Below are 19,809 nucleotides of genomic sequence, written 5' to 3' on the forward strand. Positions count from 1 at the left end.
CTGTACTCACTGGCAGTCTGCCTGCGTGGGCCGGTAGTAGAAGGAAGGCACCCTGGACTCAAACGTGGCTCTGGCCGCCTCGTTCCCGTGGGAAGCCATGAACTGCAAGACAGGGCAGGGCCGGGTCAGAGGGCAGGGGGGCAGGGGAGGGGGCAGGGCTGTCAAAGGGGGCTGGGGGGCAGGGAAGGGGCCCCCACAGGGCCTGCACCCCCGCCAATCACACAGGCGAGCAGTGGTCCTTGAGCTGGTTTAGAATGCTGGCCAGCAACGACGGCCCAGATAGCCACGGGACCGCCACGCCAGCACGGCCCTGGCCACGCCCAGCACGGCCCTGGCCACGCCCAGCACGGCCAAGGTCAGCGCCCAGTGCTGACCCCCGGCACCGCCAGGGCTCGCGCAGCGCCATCCCCAGCAGCCACACGGTGGGCTATTAGTCAGCCAGGACAAAGGAGGGCACTGGGCTGGCGGCCACGCCCCTCCCCGCCCCGCCCCACCCCGCGGCCACGCGTTTCAGCTCCAGCTCCACTTTGGTTTTTATTTCTTGTTTTTAAGATTTCCTCGTTTCTTCTGAAGGCAGAGCGATGCAGAGAAACAGTTCCATCTGCCGGTCACTCCCCAGACGGCCACGACGGCCGGGGCTGGGCCAGGCTGCAGCCAGGAGCCAGGAGCTTCCCACTGGGTGCAGGGGCCCAGTCCTGTTCCATCATGTTCAATTCGGTTCCGTCCAATTCCATACGGTTTCGTCCGATTCAATCCTGTTCAATCCAATTCCGTCCTATTCAATCCAGTTCCGTCCTGTTTCATCCAGCTTCATCTGGTTCCATCCTGTTCTGTCCTGTTCAATCCTGTTTCCACCTGGTTCCATCCTGTTCAATCCAGTTCTGTCTGGTTCCATCCTGTTCTGTCCTGTTCCATCTGGTTCCACCTGGTTTCATCCTGTTCCGTCCTGTTCTGTCCCTGTTCCAATTCCTGTTCCATCCTGTTATGTCCAATTCTGTTCTGTTTTATAAACCAGCACGGAGACACACTGCTTTGTGGGTGAACCTTGACCCCTTACACACCAGCCGGGGGGCAGGGGCTCCCGTCAGGGGTCCCAGGCAGAGGCCGGGGCCACGGGAAGACAAGGCCGTGCAGGTCATCATGGCCCCAGCCCTGGACCCACAGGGCGAGGCTGGAGCTCCTGGCCACCTCTGAGGCCCACGGTGAGTGGGGAGGGGCGGCCTGGGACTGGCCTAGCTCCCAGACGTCTCTGAGGGCCGACTCCGCAGGGCCTGGAGCGCTCAGTGCCCACGAGCGGGACCCTGACCCCTCGAGGGTCCCACTCAGGGGTCGCCATGGCCCCCCGACTTCTGGACGGAGGCAGGCACGTGGCGTGGAAGTGGACACTCCAGGGAGGGGGCATTGCAGGGGCAGTGAGCTCAGGCCGACCGCCCAGGGACGTCCACAGCAGAGCCACAGGGACCCTTGTGCAGGGGGCCCCTGCCCTGGGCCACCCCTAAGCCTCGGGCCCCAGCCCCGCCCCCTGGGGACAACCTGGGTCCCTGGGCTGCAGGAACCCCTCTGGGGTGGCCCGTGGGGTCTCTCACATCTTCCCCGGCCCGCCCAGCAAGGCCCCGCCCCTAGTACTCCACTTGAGCCTCGTCCCAGGAGTCCAGCCGGACAGACTTGACCTTGCTGACCTGGGGGGATGTTTCCTGTGGGATGCCGGAGCAGCTCAGGCAGATGAACACGCCCAGCGTGTAGGAGGCCCAGTCGGGGTCTGCAAGGGACACGGTGGTCAGAGGTCACGGCCCCGCATGGGCTAGAGCCGCCGCCACTGCGGGTGGACAGGGACGGCGATGCCCTCGGCTCAGCCCCCAGTGTCGGCCGGGCCGCGACTGGAGCCCGGGGAATGGTCATCGGAAAGGCGGCTGTGTGCAGGAAGCCCCAGGGCCAGGCCACTGCCCCCGCGGGTCCCTGCACCGGCCACGGCCACGGCGAGACCTGAGTGGGGGAACCAGGCAGTCATGGCCTGGGGCTGCTCTTCCTGAGAGGGGTCACCCAGGATGCTTCCACCCTGCACTCGTTCCTGAGAGAGAGCGGAGGTGGGGAGGGAGGGAGAGAGCGAGGGAGGGAGAGGGAGAGGGGAGAGGGAGAGGGAGAGGGAGAGGGAGAGGGAGAGGGAGAGGGAGGGAAGGAGAGGGAGAGGGAGGGAAGGAGAGGGAGAGGGAGAGGTAGGGAGGGAGAGGTAGGGAGAGGAGAGGGGAGGGAGAGGGAGAGGTAGGGAGGGAGAGGGGGAAGGAGAGGGAGAGGGAAGGAGAGGGAGGGAGAGGGAGGGAGGGGAGGGGGAAGGAGAGGGAGAGGGAAGGAGAGGGAGGGAGAGGGAGGGAGGGAGAGGGAGGGAGGGAGAGGTAGGGAGAGGGAGGGAGAGGGACAGGGAGGGAGGGAGGGAGAGAGAGGGAGAGAGAGAGGGAGAGGGGGGAAGGAGAGGGAGAGAGAGTGAGAGGGAGAGAGGGAAGGAGAGGAAGAGAGGGAGAGGGAGGGAGGGAGAGAGAGAGGAAGAGAGGGAGAGGGAGGGAGAGAGGGAGGGGAGAGGGAGAGGGAGGGGAGGGAGAGGGAGGGAGGGAGAGGAGGGAGAGGGAGGGAGAGGGGAGGGGGAGGAGAGGGAGGGAGGGAGGGGAGGGAGGCTGGGAGCTGGCCACCTGCTGGCTCACACCCTGGAAAGGCCCCTGCTTGCCCTGGCTGGGGACCTGCTCACGGGACTGGTCAGCAGTGGGGGACATGCAGCCCACAGGGTGCTGCCCACTCTTGCAGGGAGCACACCAGGCCCACAGGGCCACAGGCCGGCCACGGCTGCTGTCCCATCGCCACAGAGACCCCACAGACCTACAACCTCCACTGTCCCAGGGCAGGCACTTGGGCACAGCTCGGGGCACCAGCTGGAGAGCCTGGCTCCGGTCCCCGCTCCAGCCCTCGACACCCAGCTCCCTGCCAATGTGCCGAGGAGGTGTGGTGACGGCCCACGTGCCGGGCCAGCCACAGCCATGTGGGAGGCCTGGGCAGGGCTCCCGGCTCCTGACTTGGGCCTGGGCCCCAGTCCCCGCTGTTGCGGCCGTCTGGGGAGTGAACCAAGAGATGGAAGATCGATCGCTCTGTTATTCTGCCTTTCAAATAAATAAAAATAAATCTTTTCCATAAAAAAAAAAAAAAAGCAGCCGCCTACAGCACCCCAGCCTGGAACAGCAGAGGTGCCGGCGACCTCAGGCCACGCGGCCGACCCCGTGGACGGCAGTTTGAAAACAGTCCCAGGCAGAACTCCCCCAGGCTGCGGCACGGAGCACCAGGCCCACCCGGAGGGGCTCGGGAAGCCATCTGGGGAGTGAACTTTTGGACGGAAGACCTCTCTCTGTCTCTGTCTCTCTCTCTCTGTAACCCAGCCTTTCAAATAAAATGAATCATTAAAAAAAAAATCTTTGGCCGGAGCCGCGGCTCACCAGGCTAATCCTCCCGCCTTGCGGCGCCGGCACACCGGGTTCTAGTCCCGGTCAGGGTGCCGGATTCTGTCCCGGTTGCCCCTCTTCCAGGCCAGCTCTCTGCTGTGGCCAGGCAGTGCAGTGGAGGATGGCCCAAGTGCTTGGGCCCTGCACCCATGGGAGACCAGGAGAAGCTCCTGGCCTCCTGCCATCGGATCAGCGTGGTGTGCCGGCCGCAGCGCGCCGGCCCGCGGCAGCCATTGGAGGGTGAACCAACGGCAAAAAACTCTCTCTCTCACTGTCCACTCTGCCTGTCAAAAAAATAATAATAGTAAAAAAAATCCTAAAACCAAACAAACAAACTCAGCAAGGACACATGACCACCGCAGACCAGACCCGAGACCTGGACCGCGAGGCTTGGTGCCCGGCTGCTGGCACTGGTGTCCGCCCAGGACCGGCCTCGGGGCCAGCAGGTGCACGGAGACTTCAGCCTCCACCCAGCTCAGCCGCCTCTGCCCTCCGCCTGCCCCCGCCCCACCCTGCTCCTCCCAGGCCCCCGGAGGTGACTCAGCCCCTGCTCACTTCCGGGAGTTGCCGTGGCACCTGGGCAGGTGAGTCCATCCTGGGCTGGAGCCAGCAGGCGTGGAAGCTCTCATGGAACCACGGCCCTGCAGAGCCCGGCTGTGGCCCCCAGGGATCGGCTCTCGGGCACCGACACACCCTCTGCGGGGCGCCCGCCTGCGCCCCTCCCCGGCCCGCACTGCACACCTCACAGCCCTTCTTCCACCCGGACGTCCCTACCCTACCCATTTCTCCCCTTTGAGTTTATTTTCATCTCACAGGACGAAACAGAGTGAGAGGGAGGGACACCTCCCACCCACTGGTCCCCTCCCCAAATGCCCACCACAGTCAACTTTGGGCCAGGCGGAAGCTGGGAGCTGGATCAGGCCCGGCCTCCCACACGGGTGGTACCTGAGCCGCCCGGGAGCTGGACGCAGGAGCACCGCTGGCTCGAACCCGGGCACTCGTCCCGCCCACCTCCAATGCCCCGCTGGCCCCGGGGTCCCCCAGGCTCCCCGCTGCAGCTCACGGCAGGATTTCTGGAGCGAGGTGGCGGCTGTAGGCACCGTGGGTGCTCTAAATGCCACCGCACTGGCTCTGCACGGCTCGATCTGTGCTGAGTGAGCACTGCCCCCGGTTAGTCAGGGAGACGTGTGCACCGCCGCCCCCGCCGGACTCCCCCCATCGCCCCGCAGGCCTGCGTGTCGCCCCTCCCCCGCCTCCCCCACAGGTACCTGGAGGTCCGGGGACTCCTCAGCGCCCCCTCCCTGGCAGCTGCGGCCTCTCCAGATCCCCCCAGGAGGCCCCGTCCCAGCCCCCGTGTCACCTGGGACTCCCTGGAGGGTGCTCCCGGCCCCTCCCTGCAATGCCTGGGCCTGTGCACCCCCAGCGCCTCCCCTTGCCCAGGGCCTGGCTGTGTGGCCCCCGGAGCCCCGGCCCCAGCTCCGGCACATGCTGTCATGCCTCAGCCCACCTGGGGCCCTCCCGAGAGCAGCTGCTTGGCTCTACAGCCCCCTGCACCCCCACACCCCTGCACCCCCATTCCCCTTGTGTCCCTGTACCCTCATAGACCCCACAGCCCCGCACCCCCATTCCCCCTGTGTCCCTGTACCCTCATAGACCCCACAGCCCCACACCCCCATTGCCCCTGTGTCCCTGTACCCTCATAGACCCCACAGCCCCGCACCCCCATTCCCCCTGTGTCCCTGTACCCTCATAGACCCCACAGCCCCGCACCCCCATTCCCCCTGTGTCCCTGTACCCTCATAGACCCCACAGCCCCACACCCCCATTGCCCCTGTGTCCCTGTACCCTCATAGACCCCACAGCCCCGCACCCCCATTCCCCCTGTGTCCCTGTACCCTCATAGACCCCACAGCCCCACACCCCCATTCCTCCTGTGTCCCTGTACCCTCATAGACCCCACAGCCCCACACCCCCATTCCCCCTGTGTCCCTGTACCCTCATAGACCCCACAGCCCCACACCCCCATTCCCCCTGTGTCCCTGTACCCTCATAGACCCAACAGCCCCGCACCCCCATTCCCCCTGTGTCCCTGTACCCTCATAGACCCCACAGCCCCGCACCCCCATTCCCCCTGTGTCCCTGTACCCTCATAGACCCCACACCCCTGCACCCCTATTCCCCCTGTACCCTCATAGACCCCACAGCCCCGCACCCCCATTCCCCTTGTGTCCCTGTACCCTCATAGACCCCACAGCCCCGCACCCCCATTCCCCCTGTGTCCCTGTACCCTCATAGACCCCACAGCCCCACACCCCCATTGCCCCTGTGTCCCTGTACCCTCATAGACCCCACAGCCCCACACCCCCATTCCCCCTGTGTCCCTGTACCCTCATAGACCCCACACCCCTGCACCCCTATTCCCCCTGTACCCTCATAGACCCCACAGCCCCACACCCCCATTCCCCCTGTGTCCCTGTACCCTCATAGACCCCACAGCCCCGCACCCCCATTCCCCCTGTGTCCCTGTACCCTCATAGACCCCACACCCCTGCACCCCTATTCCCCCTGTACCCTCATAGACCCCACAGCCCCGCACCCCCATTCCCCCTGTGTCCCTGTACCCTCATAGACCCCACAGCCCCACACCCCCATTGCCCCTGTGTCCCTGTACCCTCATAGACCCCACAGCCCCGCACCCCCATTCCCCCTGTGTCCCTGTACCCTCATAGACCCCACAGCCCCGCACCCCCATTCCCCCTGTACCCTCATAGACCCCACAGCCCCGCACCCCCATTCCCCCTGTGTCCCTGTACCCTCATAGACCCCACAGCCCCGCACCCCCATTCCCCCTGTGTCCCTGTACCCTCATAGACCCCACAGCCCCGCACCCCCATTCCCCCTGTGTCCCTGTACCCTCATAGACCCCACACCCCTGCACCCCTATTCCCCCTGTGTCCCTGTACCCTCATAGACCCCACAGCCCCGCACCCCCATTCCCCCTGTGTCCCTGTACCCTCATAGACCCCACAGCCCCGCACCCCCATTCCCCCTGTGTCCCCTGCACCCCCATACCCCCTGTGCCCCCTGCGCCCCCGTGCCTCTGCACCCCCACACCACTGTACCCCCATTCCCCCTGTACCCTCATAGACCCCACAGCCCCGCACCCCCATTCCCCCTGTGTCCCTGTACCCTCATAGACCCCACAGCCCCGCACCCCCATTCCCCCTGTGTCCCTGTACCCTCATAGACCCTACACCCCTGCACCCCCATCCCCCGTGTCCCCTGCACCCCCACACCCCCTGTTCCCCCAGCCCCACACCCCCACACCCCCTGTGCCCCTGCACCCCCACACCCCCTGTTCCCCCAGCCCCACACCCCCACACCCCCTGTGCCCCTGCACCCCCACAGCCCCCTGCATCCCTGTACCCTCATACCCCTGCACCCCCACACCCTCCCATTCCCCCTGCTCTCCCTGCACCCCCTGTGCCCTCACATCCCCTGTGCTCCTCGCACCCCCACACCCCCAGGCGGCCACAGCACAGCAGAGGGCAGGGCTGACTCCTCCAGGCTGGGGAGCATCAGGCTCAGGGGCAGAGGGAAGTCCCCAGCCCCGAGCAGCGCCTTGGTGCCGACAGCTACCTCCATGCCCAGCCGGGTGGGCAGGCACGTGGGTCCTGTGGCTGCGGCACAAAGCCAGGGAGGGAACCGCTCCGGAGGTTCCTCAACGGTGGAGGCAGAAGTCCACCGACCACCACCTCCGGGTGCAGACCAAGAAGAGTGAGAAGCAGGGCCTTGAACAGGATCTGCTCTGCTCACAGCAGCATCGCCTGCAACGGCCAGGGTGGCACCGCCAGCCTGTCCACCGAGGGATGACGTGGGCAAGCCACACGTGGGACACATGCCACACAGCAGAGACACGTGTGGGACACACGCCACACAGCAGAGACACGTGGGACACATGACATGCCACACAGCAGAGACACATGTGGGACACATGTCACACAGCAGAGACACGCGTGGGACACATGCCACACAGCAGACACACGTGGGACACACGCCACACAGCAGAGACACACGTGGGACACATGCCACACAGCAGAGACATGCGTGGGACACACGCCACACAGCAGAGACACGCGTGGGACACATGCCACACAGCAGAGACATGCGTGGGACACACGCCACACAGCAGACACGCGTGGGACACATGCCACACAGCAGACACACGTGGGACACATGCCACAAGCAGACACACGTGTGGGACACACGCCACACAGCAGACACACGTGGGACACATGCCACACAGCAGACACACGTGGGACACATGCCACATAGCAGAGACACGCGTGGGACACATACCACATAGCAGAGACACACGTGGGACACATGCCACACAGCAGACACACGTGGGACACATGCCACACAGCAGAGACACGCGTGGGACACATGCCACACAGCAGAGACATGAGTGGGACACACGCCACACAGCAGACACGCGTGGGACACATGCCACATAGCAGACACATGTGGGACACATGCCACACAGCAGAGACACACATGGAACACATGTCACACAGCAGACACGCGTGGGACACATGCCACAAGCAGAGACATGCGTGGGACACATGCCACACAGTGGAGCCACGTGTGGGACACATGCCACACAGCAGAGCCATGCGTGGAACAGACCCCACACAGTGGAGCCACACATGGAACACAGCCACAGAGCAGAGCCACACGGAGAGCACACAGGGCAGAACAGCACCCGGCCTTAAGGAGGAAGGACCCTGACCCCCGGAGTGCATGAAACTCACGACACCAGGACAAAGCCCTGTGAGTCCCCGTCCAGAGGCCCCTGGCAGAGTGGTGGGGGCAGGGCAGGGGGCGAGAGGGGCCGTGTCTGCTGGGGGTGGTGTCCGGGTATGGGGGAGCCGAGGGCTGTGAGCCTGCTCCCCGCTGAGGGGTCCGCCCCCCACGATTACGGAGTGAGGTTCGGGGTACGCACCAGGAGCGGTGTTCAGCCCAGGGGTTAGGATACCACAGCCCTCATGGCGGCACCCGCACCCGGCTCCTGGCGCCAGCTTCCGGCTGCGCACAGCCTGGGGCAGCAGGGATGGTGGGGTTCCTGCCCCCACACGGGGGACCCGGAGGGACTGGCTGCCCTGGCTTCAGCCCCAGCTGGGGGGGCACTGGGAGAGCTCTTTTTGTCTCTGTCTCTCAAGTGAATAAAAATGTTTAAAAATACAGATTTAAACAACAACACCTGGAGAACCACTGACTAGGGAGGCGGCTGTGGCCAGCACCCCCCACAGCCCACCTCCCACTACAGGTTCTGCAGTGTCACCTGTGCCCTGAAGCCCGCCGGGATTGCAGGTGCTCCAGGGGCACTGACTGGCCGCAGGGCACTCACACCCATCACCCTCAGCCTGCTGGGGGCCTTGGGTCAAGGGCTGAGGCGGACGGGGGCCCCGGCCCGGTCAGAGCCACAGGGCTCCTGGCTGCTGGCTTCACTCGGTGCTCGGGGCACCTGGGACATGCCGGTGTGTGATGACCACCCCCAGCCCAGCTGAGCCCCGAGGTCCCCGTGGGGAACTGCGACCGGCAGCACGGCTCCTCCCACCCCCCCGGCCAGGCCTGGGGTCTCTGCACAGCTGTGGGATGTGGCCTCATGTCCAAGGTTGAGGGGGTCCTGCTACCGTGGAGGAGGCAGAGACCCCCAGACCACCTCGCTCCCAGGAGGCCTCACGCAGCACCCCCAGGCCTGGCGGTGGTCAGAGGTGGCCTGAGCCCCCGCCCTGACGTCCTGCCGTGCCCCTGGACGCCCTCTCCTGCCGGGCTGGCCGGCCGGCCCACGGGACAGTGCCCTGGTGGCAGTGGGACCCGCCGTCCACCCACGTCCTGCCAACATCACTGGCCCCTCGTAGCCTCTCGGGCCCACAGCACACAGACAGCAGCACAGAGCCTGACGGAGGGGATGGGGGATGGGGGAGCATGCGGCCGGGGCGGCTCAGGCCTCAGGCAGGGGGACCCCCGCGGCTGGGCAGCCTTGGGCCACTCCAGTGTTCCAGGCCTCAGTCTCCATTCCCATGAGGCGGGGGCAGCCCCCGTATCTCTTCCCACCCACGGGGCTGCTGGTCAGACGAGGGAGGCAAGATGCTGACGTCATGAAAGGATTCGGAACGGCCAGAGGCGTGGCACAGCGCCAGGAAGCGCTGGCCCTCGGGGAGCGCGCCGCCTGGACTCGGCCTGTGAGGTGGGGGAGGGGGCGGGGAGGAAGCCCCCTCCCCTCCCGCCAGGCTGGAGGGCTGTGTGCAAAGGAGCCACTGCCGGCAGCGGGGCCAGGGGCTGAGGGGACAGACACACGGCCAGCTCCCCCACTGGACGCAGCCCCCAGGCCGGGCCCGGGAGTGAGCCAGCTGCCCGCCCTTCTCCCTCTGCGGGCACAGACGCTGCACCGAACACACGGAAACAGGTCTGTGGAGGCAGCCGGCAGCGTGGGCAGAGCCTGCCCCCCCCCCCGCAAGGCCTGTGGCCTCCCTGCCTCGGGGACTCTGGGGCTCCTGCTGTGGCCTCTGGCTGCCCCCCTGCAGGACTGGGGCCAGGGTGGGGAGGGGCCATGCTGGGGCCTGGGGCCTCTTTCCAGGGGGTCTTTGGGCCCCAACCCTCCTCCCCAGGGACTGAGGCCTCCCCAGGGGGACGTGGGTTTGCCCTGAGGGTCCCTGGTGTGTGGGGTGAGAGCCCCAGCCCCCCCCCTCCCCCGAGGAGTGGGGTCAGCCTGGCCTGCGCACTCCACTCCTGCACCAGCGGCAGGAGGAGCAGCCTGGAAACCCCCCCGGCCCAGGGGCCACCGGGAGCAAAGTCTGAGGGCGGCAGACCGGGAGAATGGGATGGCAGGAGGCCTGTGCCAGGCACCTGCGCCAGGGCGGGGACCTGCAGGGCAGGGGCAGGCGGTGGGGGCTGCGGCCGCTGAGGGTGGCTCCCGCGCGCCATGACGTCACCACCAGGTAGCCGGGGAGCCAGGTGGACCCCGCACCCACCAGCAGAAAACCCCCCAGGCTCGCCCCCTCTTCCCCTGCAGCCGCTCCCACACACACACCCCCATTTCCTCTTTCTTGGAGGCGCCCGAGGTTTCGCAAGGCGGGAGCGGTGCGCGGGTGACAGCGAGACACGCAGCCGGCGGGGGAGGGGAGGGGGGGAGGCGCGGGGCCGGCGGGGTCGGCGCGCGGGGCGATCCGGCCCCGCAGGTGCACTCGGGCCGGCGCCGCGCGCCCGAGCGCCGAGCCGGCAGGGAGGCCGGCGACCCATCCTCGGCGGCGCTCCCGGCCCCCACCCCGTCCCCGCGAGCCGCGCCGGGCGCCCGCGCCCACCCCGGCCCGCACCCCCGCGAGCCGCGCCCGTACCTACCCGGGGCGCCGCAGTCGGCGCAGCGCGCGTTCCCCGGCCGCCGCAGCAGCTCCAGGACCGCCCGGCGCCGCTCCTTGGCCATGGCCGCAACACCGCCCGAGAGGCCGGCGCTAGAGCCCCGCGCAGGCCGTCCGCCGACGCCCCTGCGCCATCCCGGCGTCTTAGCCCGTGCGCCGGTGCCGCATGCCCGCCGCCCGTGTCTCCGCGCGGCCGCCAAGCGTGTGCGGCGCGGGCCCCGAGCGCACGGCGCGCTCTGCCCGGCACGGCCCGCGGGCGGCCCCCAGCGGCGCGGGCGGGCGGCCTCCTCCCGCGTCCGCGCCGCGCACCGGGCACACGGGCGGGGGCTGGGCCGGCGGCGGGCGGTGCCTGCTCACCCACGGTGCGCCTGGGGCGGGGACCCGGCCGGCCGGCCGGCCCTGCTGGCCTCCTCCCTTGGGCTGCGCAGCAAGGTGTGTGCCTCCAGGGCGGGGAGGGTGGCCTGCACCGACCTTGCCAGGAAGGGGCAGCCAGTGCCGGAAGCTTCCAGCGTCCTAAAGGCCTCGGGCTACCCAGGGCTCCCACAGAGCCCTCTGCCCCAGGCGTGGCCCACGGTGAGCTGGGCACACCTAGGACCCCAGGCGCGGGGCGGGGGGTCCCTCCTCTGCACAGCCACAGCTGATCCTCCACCTGGCCCCCAACCCTCAGGGTGCAGTGCCCCAGCCTCATCTTGGTCCCCTCCAGAGCGGTCCACGCCCTCGGGTTCCGGGGCGTGACTCCCGTCTCCCTTTGCGGCCTGGTCCATGTATCTCGGGGGGGATTCACCCTGGACGAGGCGTGGCTGGGCGGACGGCGCCGGTGCAGGAGGCCACCCAGCCACATGGCCCCGTGTCCCAGGCTTGTGAGGCCTGGCCAGCTTCAGGCACAACACGGCAGCCCATTTGCCCCCCAATTCGGAGGTCGTGAGGCCTGCAGGTCCCTGTGCCCGGCCCAGAATCCACCACATGGCACGGCGTGGAGCGTGCAATGGGGCACCAGGCGCTGGGGTGGACGCCTGCCTTGCAGCCAGGGAGCGGTCCAGGCACGACTGGTGTGGAGAGGTGTGGGCACAGGCAGGAAATTGGGCTGTGCAGGGGCACAGGACACCTGGGCAGGCCCCGCAGGAGGTGGGAGCGCCACCTGCTGTCTGGGCCCGGGGGGGGGGGCAGGGGTTCTGCCTTCTGGCTCTTTCTCTCCCACAGAGGTGGAGTCAGGAGCAGCGTCCCCCCAGGGATCCTGAAGGTAAAGGCTGCGGGGGGGAAGGGGGGCAGAGCTGGCCAGAGGGGCTCGGGTGGGCGGGGCCTGGCGAGGGAGCTGCAGGAGCCTGGGCGGGGCCTCCAGGGGACCATGCCCGCGGCCAGGACAGGGCTGCCCTCCCCAGCACCCCTCAGCACAGCGGGGCCACAGCAGCTCTGACACCACTCACGGCTAGTGCTGGCAGTGGGGGCTCTGGGTGGGAGATGCCACGGTGCTGGCCGAAGTGGAACTGCTGACAGAGGGGGAGATGGGACCAGGGGGGCGGCCAGCGCCTCCAGGTGGCTGCCTGGCCAGGACGTGGCCCCTGGGGGGAAGGGTCTGGCACGCAGGTCCCACAGGAGAGCTCCTCCTGTAGCCCAGGCTGTGCTCGGCCAAACTGTCCTGCGTCCCTGTGGACGTGAAGATGCCACGGTGAGGGCACTAGGGTGGTGGGCCCCAACCGACAGCACAGTGTCCACTACAGTGGGGGACAGGGACGCGGAGACGGACACGCACAGGGACACGGGGACACACACAGGGACACGGAGACACACACAGGGACACACACAGGGACACAGGGACACACACAGGGACATGGAGACACACACAGGGACACACACAGGGACACGGGGACACACACACACAGACATGTGGGACACAGAGATACAAGAACATGGGGACATAGACATGGGGCTGCAGAGACACAGGGACACACAGGGACACAGACACAGGGACACACACAGGACACGGGGACACACACAGGGACACGGAGACATGCACAGGGACACGGGACACGCACAGGGACACAGGGACACACACAGGGACATGGGGATACACACAGGGACACGGGGACACACACAGGGACATGGAGACTCACACAGGGACATGGGGGCACACACACAGAGACATGCGGGACACAGAGATACAAGAACATGGGGACATAGACATGGGGCTGCAGAGACACAGGGACACACAGGGACACGGGGACACACACAGGGACACGGGGACACACACAGGGACATGGAGACACACACAGGGACACACACAGGGACACGGGGACACACACACAGAGACATGCGGGACACAGAGATACAAGAACATGGGGACATAGACATGGGGCTGCAGACACACAGAGACACACAGGGACACGGGGACACACACAGGGACACGGGGACACACACAGGGACATGGAGACACACACAGGGACACACACAGGGACACGGGGACACACAGGGCCACAGACACAGGGACACAGGGACATGGGGATATAGGAACACAGGAACACAGACACAGGGACACGGGGACACACATAGAGACACAGACACAGGGACACACAGGGACATGGGGATATAGGAACACAGGAACACAGACACAGGGACACGGGGACACACATAGAGACACAGACACAGGGACACACAGGGACATGGGGATATAGGAACACAGGGACACAGACACAGGGACACGGGGACACACATAGAGACACAGACACAGGGACACACAGGGACACAGACACAGGGACATGGGGACATAGGAACACAGGGACACAGACACAGGGACGGGGGACACACACAGGGACACGGAGACACAGAGACATGCGGGACACAGAGATACAAGAACATGGGGACATAGACATGGGGCTGCAGAGACACAGGGACACACACAGGACACGGGGACACACAGGGCCACAGACACAGGGACATGGGGATATAGGAACACAGGACACAGACACAGGGACACGGGGACACACATAGAGACACAGGCACAGGGACACACAGGGCCACAGACACAGGGACATGGCGACATGGGGATATAGGAACACAGGACACAGGGACACGGGGACACACAGAGACACACAGGGACACACAGGGACATGGGGACATGGGGATATAGGAACAGGGACACAGGGACACAGACACAGGGACATGGGGATATAGGAACACAGGAACACAGGGACACACACAGGACACGGGGACACAGACACAGGACACGGGGACACACACAGGCTCACACACACACACGCGCATGGATGTGTCCCCCGCTGAGCCAAGGACGCTCCCAGGCCTGCAGCAGGTTGTCCCTGGCAGCCCCGACTGGACCTGGCCTCAGACCTCCAGCTGCAGCTGCCCCAGGGACTCGCACGGTCCACGCTGTCTCTCTTAAAAGAAAGGATGCGCTTTGTTCTTACTTGAAAAGCAGAGTTACAAAGACAGAGCTCTGTCATCCGCTGGTTCACTCCCCAGGTGGCCATGACGGCTGGGGCTGGGCCAGGCCAAAGCAGGAGGCGGGCGCTCCATCCTGGTCCCCCACACGGACGCGGGGACGACCCAGGCACCCGGCATCCTCCGCTGCTTCCCCAGGTGCACACGCAGGGAGCTGAGTGGGAGCGGAGCGGCCAGGACTTTGCTCCACAGCTGGCGGCTGAACCTGCGTGCCATACACCGGCCCACACACCGACTGTCCCGGCAGCTGCAACGGCGTCAGGGAGCACAGCTCCTGGCCGGCCGGCCCGGGCCCTGTACACGGCTGCCTGCTGGCTAACAGACGTAGGTGGCCGGGGCTGGCCCACCGCCCTCTGCCCTGTCCCTCCAGAGCCCAGGTTTCTGGAGTCCCTGCCCCTTGAGGACGGGTCCGGTGGTCGGGGATGACCGATCAGGGCAGGGGTGCAAGCAGAGGGAGCGGCCCAGCCACCCTGTCCAGACATTTCCTCCCAGAGGCCGAGGGCGCCCCGGCTCACTGCACCCCTCCCGTGGTCCACCCACAGAGGAACCTCCTTGAATCTCAAACACTGGCCAAGCCCGTGGGGGTGGGAGCAAGCCTGGGGGCCTGCCCAGCCGGAGGGAGGGGTCGGGGCTGGACTCAGGGTCCTGGGCTGTCTGAGGGTAGGGGTGGCTGGAGGGTACTCCAGATCAGACCCTGGGGTCCCGGTGTGGGGAGGCACCTGTGCAGAGAGCAGGTACAGGACCCCTGCAGCATAATGACCTGGGACCTAGAGCTGTGTGGCACCTGGTAGGGGGCGGGGTCACCCAGGCACCTGAGGGGACGGTGGGGCCACCTGGGCAGAATGGGCCCTGAGCCCAGGCAGTGGGCTGGAGTGGGAAGAACCACCAGGGCAGGGCCAGGCAGCCCCCGGCTGTGTGGGCAGGTGCAGGATGAGGGGACACACAGGGACCCGAGGCCAGGACCACTGCATCAGTCCAACCCAAACACAGGGTGTGGGGAACAGGTCTCTGCACGCTCCCCGCCGCCCGGCCCAGCCACAGGCCGGCCAGCAGCAGCAGGGCCCCGCAGCCATGACGGGCCACACCAGAGCTCAGACAGGGCAGGGCTGTGGGTGTTTCCCGGGGGAGGGGGTTGGAATTGGATTCCAGGGATGTGTGTGAGGGAGACGAGGGCCTCAAGGAGCCAGCTGTCCACGGGGCCCAGCCTGAAGGCCACAAGTCACCAGGCAGCTTCCTGGCGTGCCGGGACAATTCCAGCGCAGCCCACAGCCCGAGGCCGCCTCTGCCCCGCCCCCAACACAGCTGCCCTGAGAAGGGCTTTGCCCAGGAGATGGACGGAAACACGCAAGTCCCCAAGACGGCGCCCGGCCACCAGGAGCGAGGACACGGGAACCGCTCAGGAGGTGGGAGCCCTGGGCTCCCCAGAGACGCCACGGGGCGTGGGGAGCCTCCCTGAGTTCTAGAGCACTGGGAACACACCCGGCCTAGTTGCCGCAAAGAGCAGTCGCCCCAAACATGCCACCCCAACCTGGCAGCACCCGGGGGCACGGGGCAGTGGGAAGGGTCCTTTGAGGCTGGGCGCCGGCACACGACTGGGGCGGGGCCAGGACTGCCGAGGGGGTGCTGGGGCCCCTTCCCATTCAGCACCTAAGGAAGCACCCCCTACGAGGACTCCGACAACTCGGAATCAAGAGGGGCCCAAGCACAGCCCTGGTCCTGACAGTCCCCAGGTGCCACCTGCGTCCTGCAGGGGGCGCCACACGATGGTGCGTCCGCTTCCCCAGGTGCAGCTGAGCCTGCAGGGGACCAGCAGGGAGGCGAGGGCGCCCCGGATGGCCGGCGATGGTAATGCACCGAGGTCACAGCCGGCCCTGAGATGTGGGCCCAGCCCCGGCGGGGTCGGGCAGGCTGGGGTCCTGTACAGAGGCAGCTCCTGCAGATGGGGCTCCGCTGACACCTGGTGGCCGGGGCCTGCCGGCCGCCCCGGGGCATTGAGCGCGCCCGGCTCAGCCTCTGCAGGAGCTCTGTGTCCACCTGCGAAACTGCCCACCGGCAGCCGGGCCTCGGGGCCCTTCCTGGGGAGCCGGGCCCTGTGGAAGGCACGCTCCGGTCTCTCGTCTCGGAGCCCCCTGCGCCTGCACTGCCCTGGCCTGATCCCCTGTTCCTCCTCCTCCTCAGGGCCAGGAGACGGGTGACCCCCGTGGCCCAGGAGAGGGGGAGGGGCAGGAGGCCCCAGAGGAAGAGGCACACGGGGCCTGGCTGCGGCCACAGCACCGCGCAGGACCCCATGAGGACAGCCCTGGGCAGGGGGCTGCATGCTTCAGGGGCCAGCAGGGAAGAGCCGGCCATTCCCGAGGGGCAGAGCTGGGCCTCAGGGCTGGGCAAGCCCAAACCTCTCCTCCCCTCCCTGTGAGCGGGGCACTGGGCGAGGAGGAGGGAATGTCCCTGAGCCGGCAGCCACTCCTGTCGCCGCACACGTGCTCCTGCTGAGGGGCGGAGCCTCCCGGAGCAGAGGAAGTGCCCAGGACCCCGGGCAGCCGTGGGCCCACCAGGCTGCACCTGGCACTCCGTCCGTCCCCCACTGCACACGCTGCAGCCCCACAGCAGCACAGCGGTGAGAACGCGGCTCCTCCCAGGAAGCCTCGGGCAGGGGGTCAGGAGCTCACAGCGTCCACCAGGTGGCCAGTGGGGGCCTGCACACCTCGGCCTGGGCGCAGTGTCCTGGGCACAGCCCCCGGGGGGTTCCCAGTGAGAGCTGCAGGAGATGGGTGCTTGTGCTCCGTGCCTGTCTGGGGAGGCGCCGCCCGCCCCGCCGGCTCCCCTCACTCCCACTCTGTGAGCCCGAGGCTGAGGCCCCCTCGCCTCCCGTCCGTCACAGTGCTGTGACAGTCACTCGTCTGCCATGTCTCTCAAGGAGACCCCTGCGTCCTCAGCACAGATGCGTTCCCGTCAGTGACTCGCGGCCGGCGCTGCGGCGTGGCGGGCTGGGCCTCCTGCAGCACCAGCGCCCCATGTCGGCGCTGGTTCCAGTCCCAGCCGCTCCACTTCTGATGCAGCTCCCAGCTAGTGCACCTGGGAGAGCAGCAGAAGACCCACGTGCTTGGGCCCCTGCACCCGCCTGGGAGACCTGAGTGAAGCTCCTGGCTCTGGATTGGCCCAGCTCTGGCCATTGCGGCCATTTGGGGAGCAAATCGGCGGGTGGAAGATCTCTCTCCCTCTCTCTCTCTGTAACTCTGTCTCTCAAATGAGTAAGATCTTTAGAACAGCCGGCGCCGTGGCTCACTAGGCTAATCCTCCACCTAGAGGCGCCGGCACACCGGGTTCTAGTCCCGGTTGGGGCGCCGGATTCTGTCCCGGTTGCCCCTCTTCCAGGCCAGCTCTCTGCTGTGGCCAGGGAGTGCAGTGGAGGATGGCCCAGGTGCTTGGGCCCTGCACCCCATGGGAGACCAGGAAAAGCACCTGGCTCCTGGCTCCTGCCATCGGATCAGCGCGGTGCGCCGGCTGCAGCGGCGGCCATTGGAGGGTGAACCAACGGCAAAGGAAGACCTTTCTCTCTCTGTCTCTCTCTCACTGTCCACTCAAAAAAAAAAAAAAAAAAAAGATCTTTAGAACAATAAATATTTACATGTGAGGTGGGTAAGACAGGCGCCACAGAGCCCTGTCCTCGCGAGTGGAGGCCACCATAAAGCTCATGTGGACACAGCCACCCGCGGGGCCCACACGCTCCCAGCTTTCTCAGCCCAGGGGGACCACAGAGGACACGGGACCCCGGGGGGCTCCAGGCCCTGACACAGGAGAGCGCCTGGCACCCAATGTGTGGCACAGACAGGACAGTGCAGCCACAGGCATGCGCTCATAGCAGATAGGAGGCTACAATCGCACAGGAGCTGTGGAACTCACGACGTCATGGCCATGGAAATGACGCATGCTTGTCCTAACACAGGCCGGAAGAACGTCACAGCTGCTCCAGTCATTTGCCCAGTGCTGCCCAAGCCCCCCACCACCACCACCACCACCACCACGAGAGCCAGGATGGGTCTGGACAGTGCGTGTCACACGGGTGGCTCACTGTTTGTTTTTCTTTTTAAGATTTATTTATTTAGGCCAGCACCGCGGCTCACTAGGCTAATCCTCTGCCTGCTGCGCCAGCACCCCGGGTTCTAGTCCCGGTCGGGGTGCTGGATTCTGTCCCGGTTGCCCCTCTTCCAGGCCAGCTCTCTGCTGTGGCCAGGGAGTGCAGTGGAGGATGGCCCAAGTGCTTGGGCCCTGCACCCCATGGGAGACCAGGAGAAGTACCTGGCTCCTGCCATTGGATCAGCGCGGTGCGCCAGCTGCAGCGGCTATTGGAGGGTGAACCAATGGCAAAGGAAGACCTTTCTCTCTGTCTCTCTCTTACTGTCCACACACACACACACACACACACACACAATTATTTATTTATTTAAAGTCAGAGTTACACAGAAGGAGCAGGAGAGGCAGAGAGAGAGAGAGAGAAGAGAGAGAGAGAGAGGTCTTCCATCTGCTGGTTCACCCCCCAACTGGCCGCCAACGGCTGGAGCTGTGCTGATTTGAAGCTGAGCCAAGAGCCTCTTCCAGGTCTCCCATGTGGGTGCAGGGGCCCAAGCACTTGGGCCATCTTCCACTGCTTTCCCAGGCCACAGCAGAGAGCTGGATCGGAAGTGCAGCAGCTGAACCAGTGCCCCTATGGGATGCCGGCACCACAGGCGGCGTCTTTGCCTGCTATGCCACAGCGCTGGCCCATGGCTGTTTTTTAAAAGTTCCTCTGTTCCTGCCTCCTAAGCACACAACCATTTTAAAGACTACAAAGGGGCCCAATGGACACCAGATTCTAGTCCCAGTTTCTCCTCTTCCAGTCCAGCTCTCTACTGTGGCCCAGGAGGGCAGTGGAGGATGGCCCAAGTGCTTGGGCCCTGCACCCGCGTGGGAGAACCAGAACAATCCGAAGCTCCTGGCTTCGGATTGGTCCAGCTCCGGCCATTGTGGCCATCTGGGGGATGGAAGACCTCTCTCTCTCTGTCCTTCAAATAAATAAAAGGCGCAAGAGGAATAGTCAGCACTCCTCACAACACTCACAACTTCCCAGAACCCCACTTCACCCATGGAGAAAAGTTAGAGTGCAGCCGGAAATGACCATGACGCCCAGCTGAGGGGCCGACTGACCGCCACTGCAGCCCCTGGTGAGGGGCTCATCTGGTCTAAGTCACAGAAAACGCATTTCACGGCTGACTCAAACACCCATGCTCCTGGCAGAACCGGAGCTGCCCACACCGCACCCAGCCACAGGCCTGGGGCAGGACGGGGCTCGGCTGCTGTGCCCACTGCCAGCCCCGGCGCCACCGTCCAGTGGCCTCACTGGGACAGGAAGAGGGCTGTGCCCATCAGAACTGGCTGCCCCTTCCTCCCGAGGCTGCCCGTCCACTTCTGTCACGTGACAC

General features: G+C 66.1%; 1 protein-coding gene across 1 annotated transcript in view; it reads right to left on the reverse strand.

Moving 5' to 3' along the window:
- Nucleotides 1-11,166, reverse strand: part of ADAP1 (ArfGAP with dual PH domains 1) — a 24,220-nt gene extending 13,054 nt beyond the window's left edge. Inside the window, exons 1-3 of the mRNA XM_070064267.1 lie at nt 10,884-11,166; nt 1,625-1,759; nt 11-101 (exon numbers count right to left, since the gene is read on the reverse strand). Coding sequence (XP_069920368.1) covers nt 11-101; nt 1,625-1,759; nt 10,884-10,965 — 308 coding nt within the window. The 5' untranslated portion in view covers nt 10,966-11,166. The remainder of the gene's footprint in view (nt 1-10; nt 102-1,624; nt 1,760-10,883) is intronic.
- Nucleotides 11,167-19,809: the final 8,643 nt, after the last annotated feature.

Source organism: Oryctolagus cuniculus, chromosome 19 (assembly GCF_964237555.1).
Source record: "Oryctolagus cuniculus chromosome 19, mOryCun1.1, whole genome shotgun sequence".
Lineage (NCBI taxonomy): Eukaryota > Metazoa > Chordata > Mammalia > Lagomorpha > Leporidae > Oryctolagus > Oryctolagus cuniculus.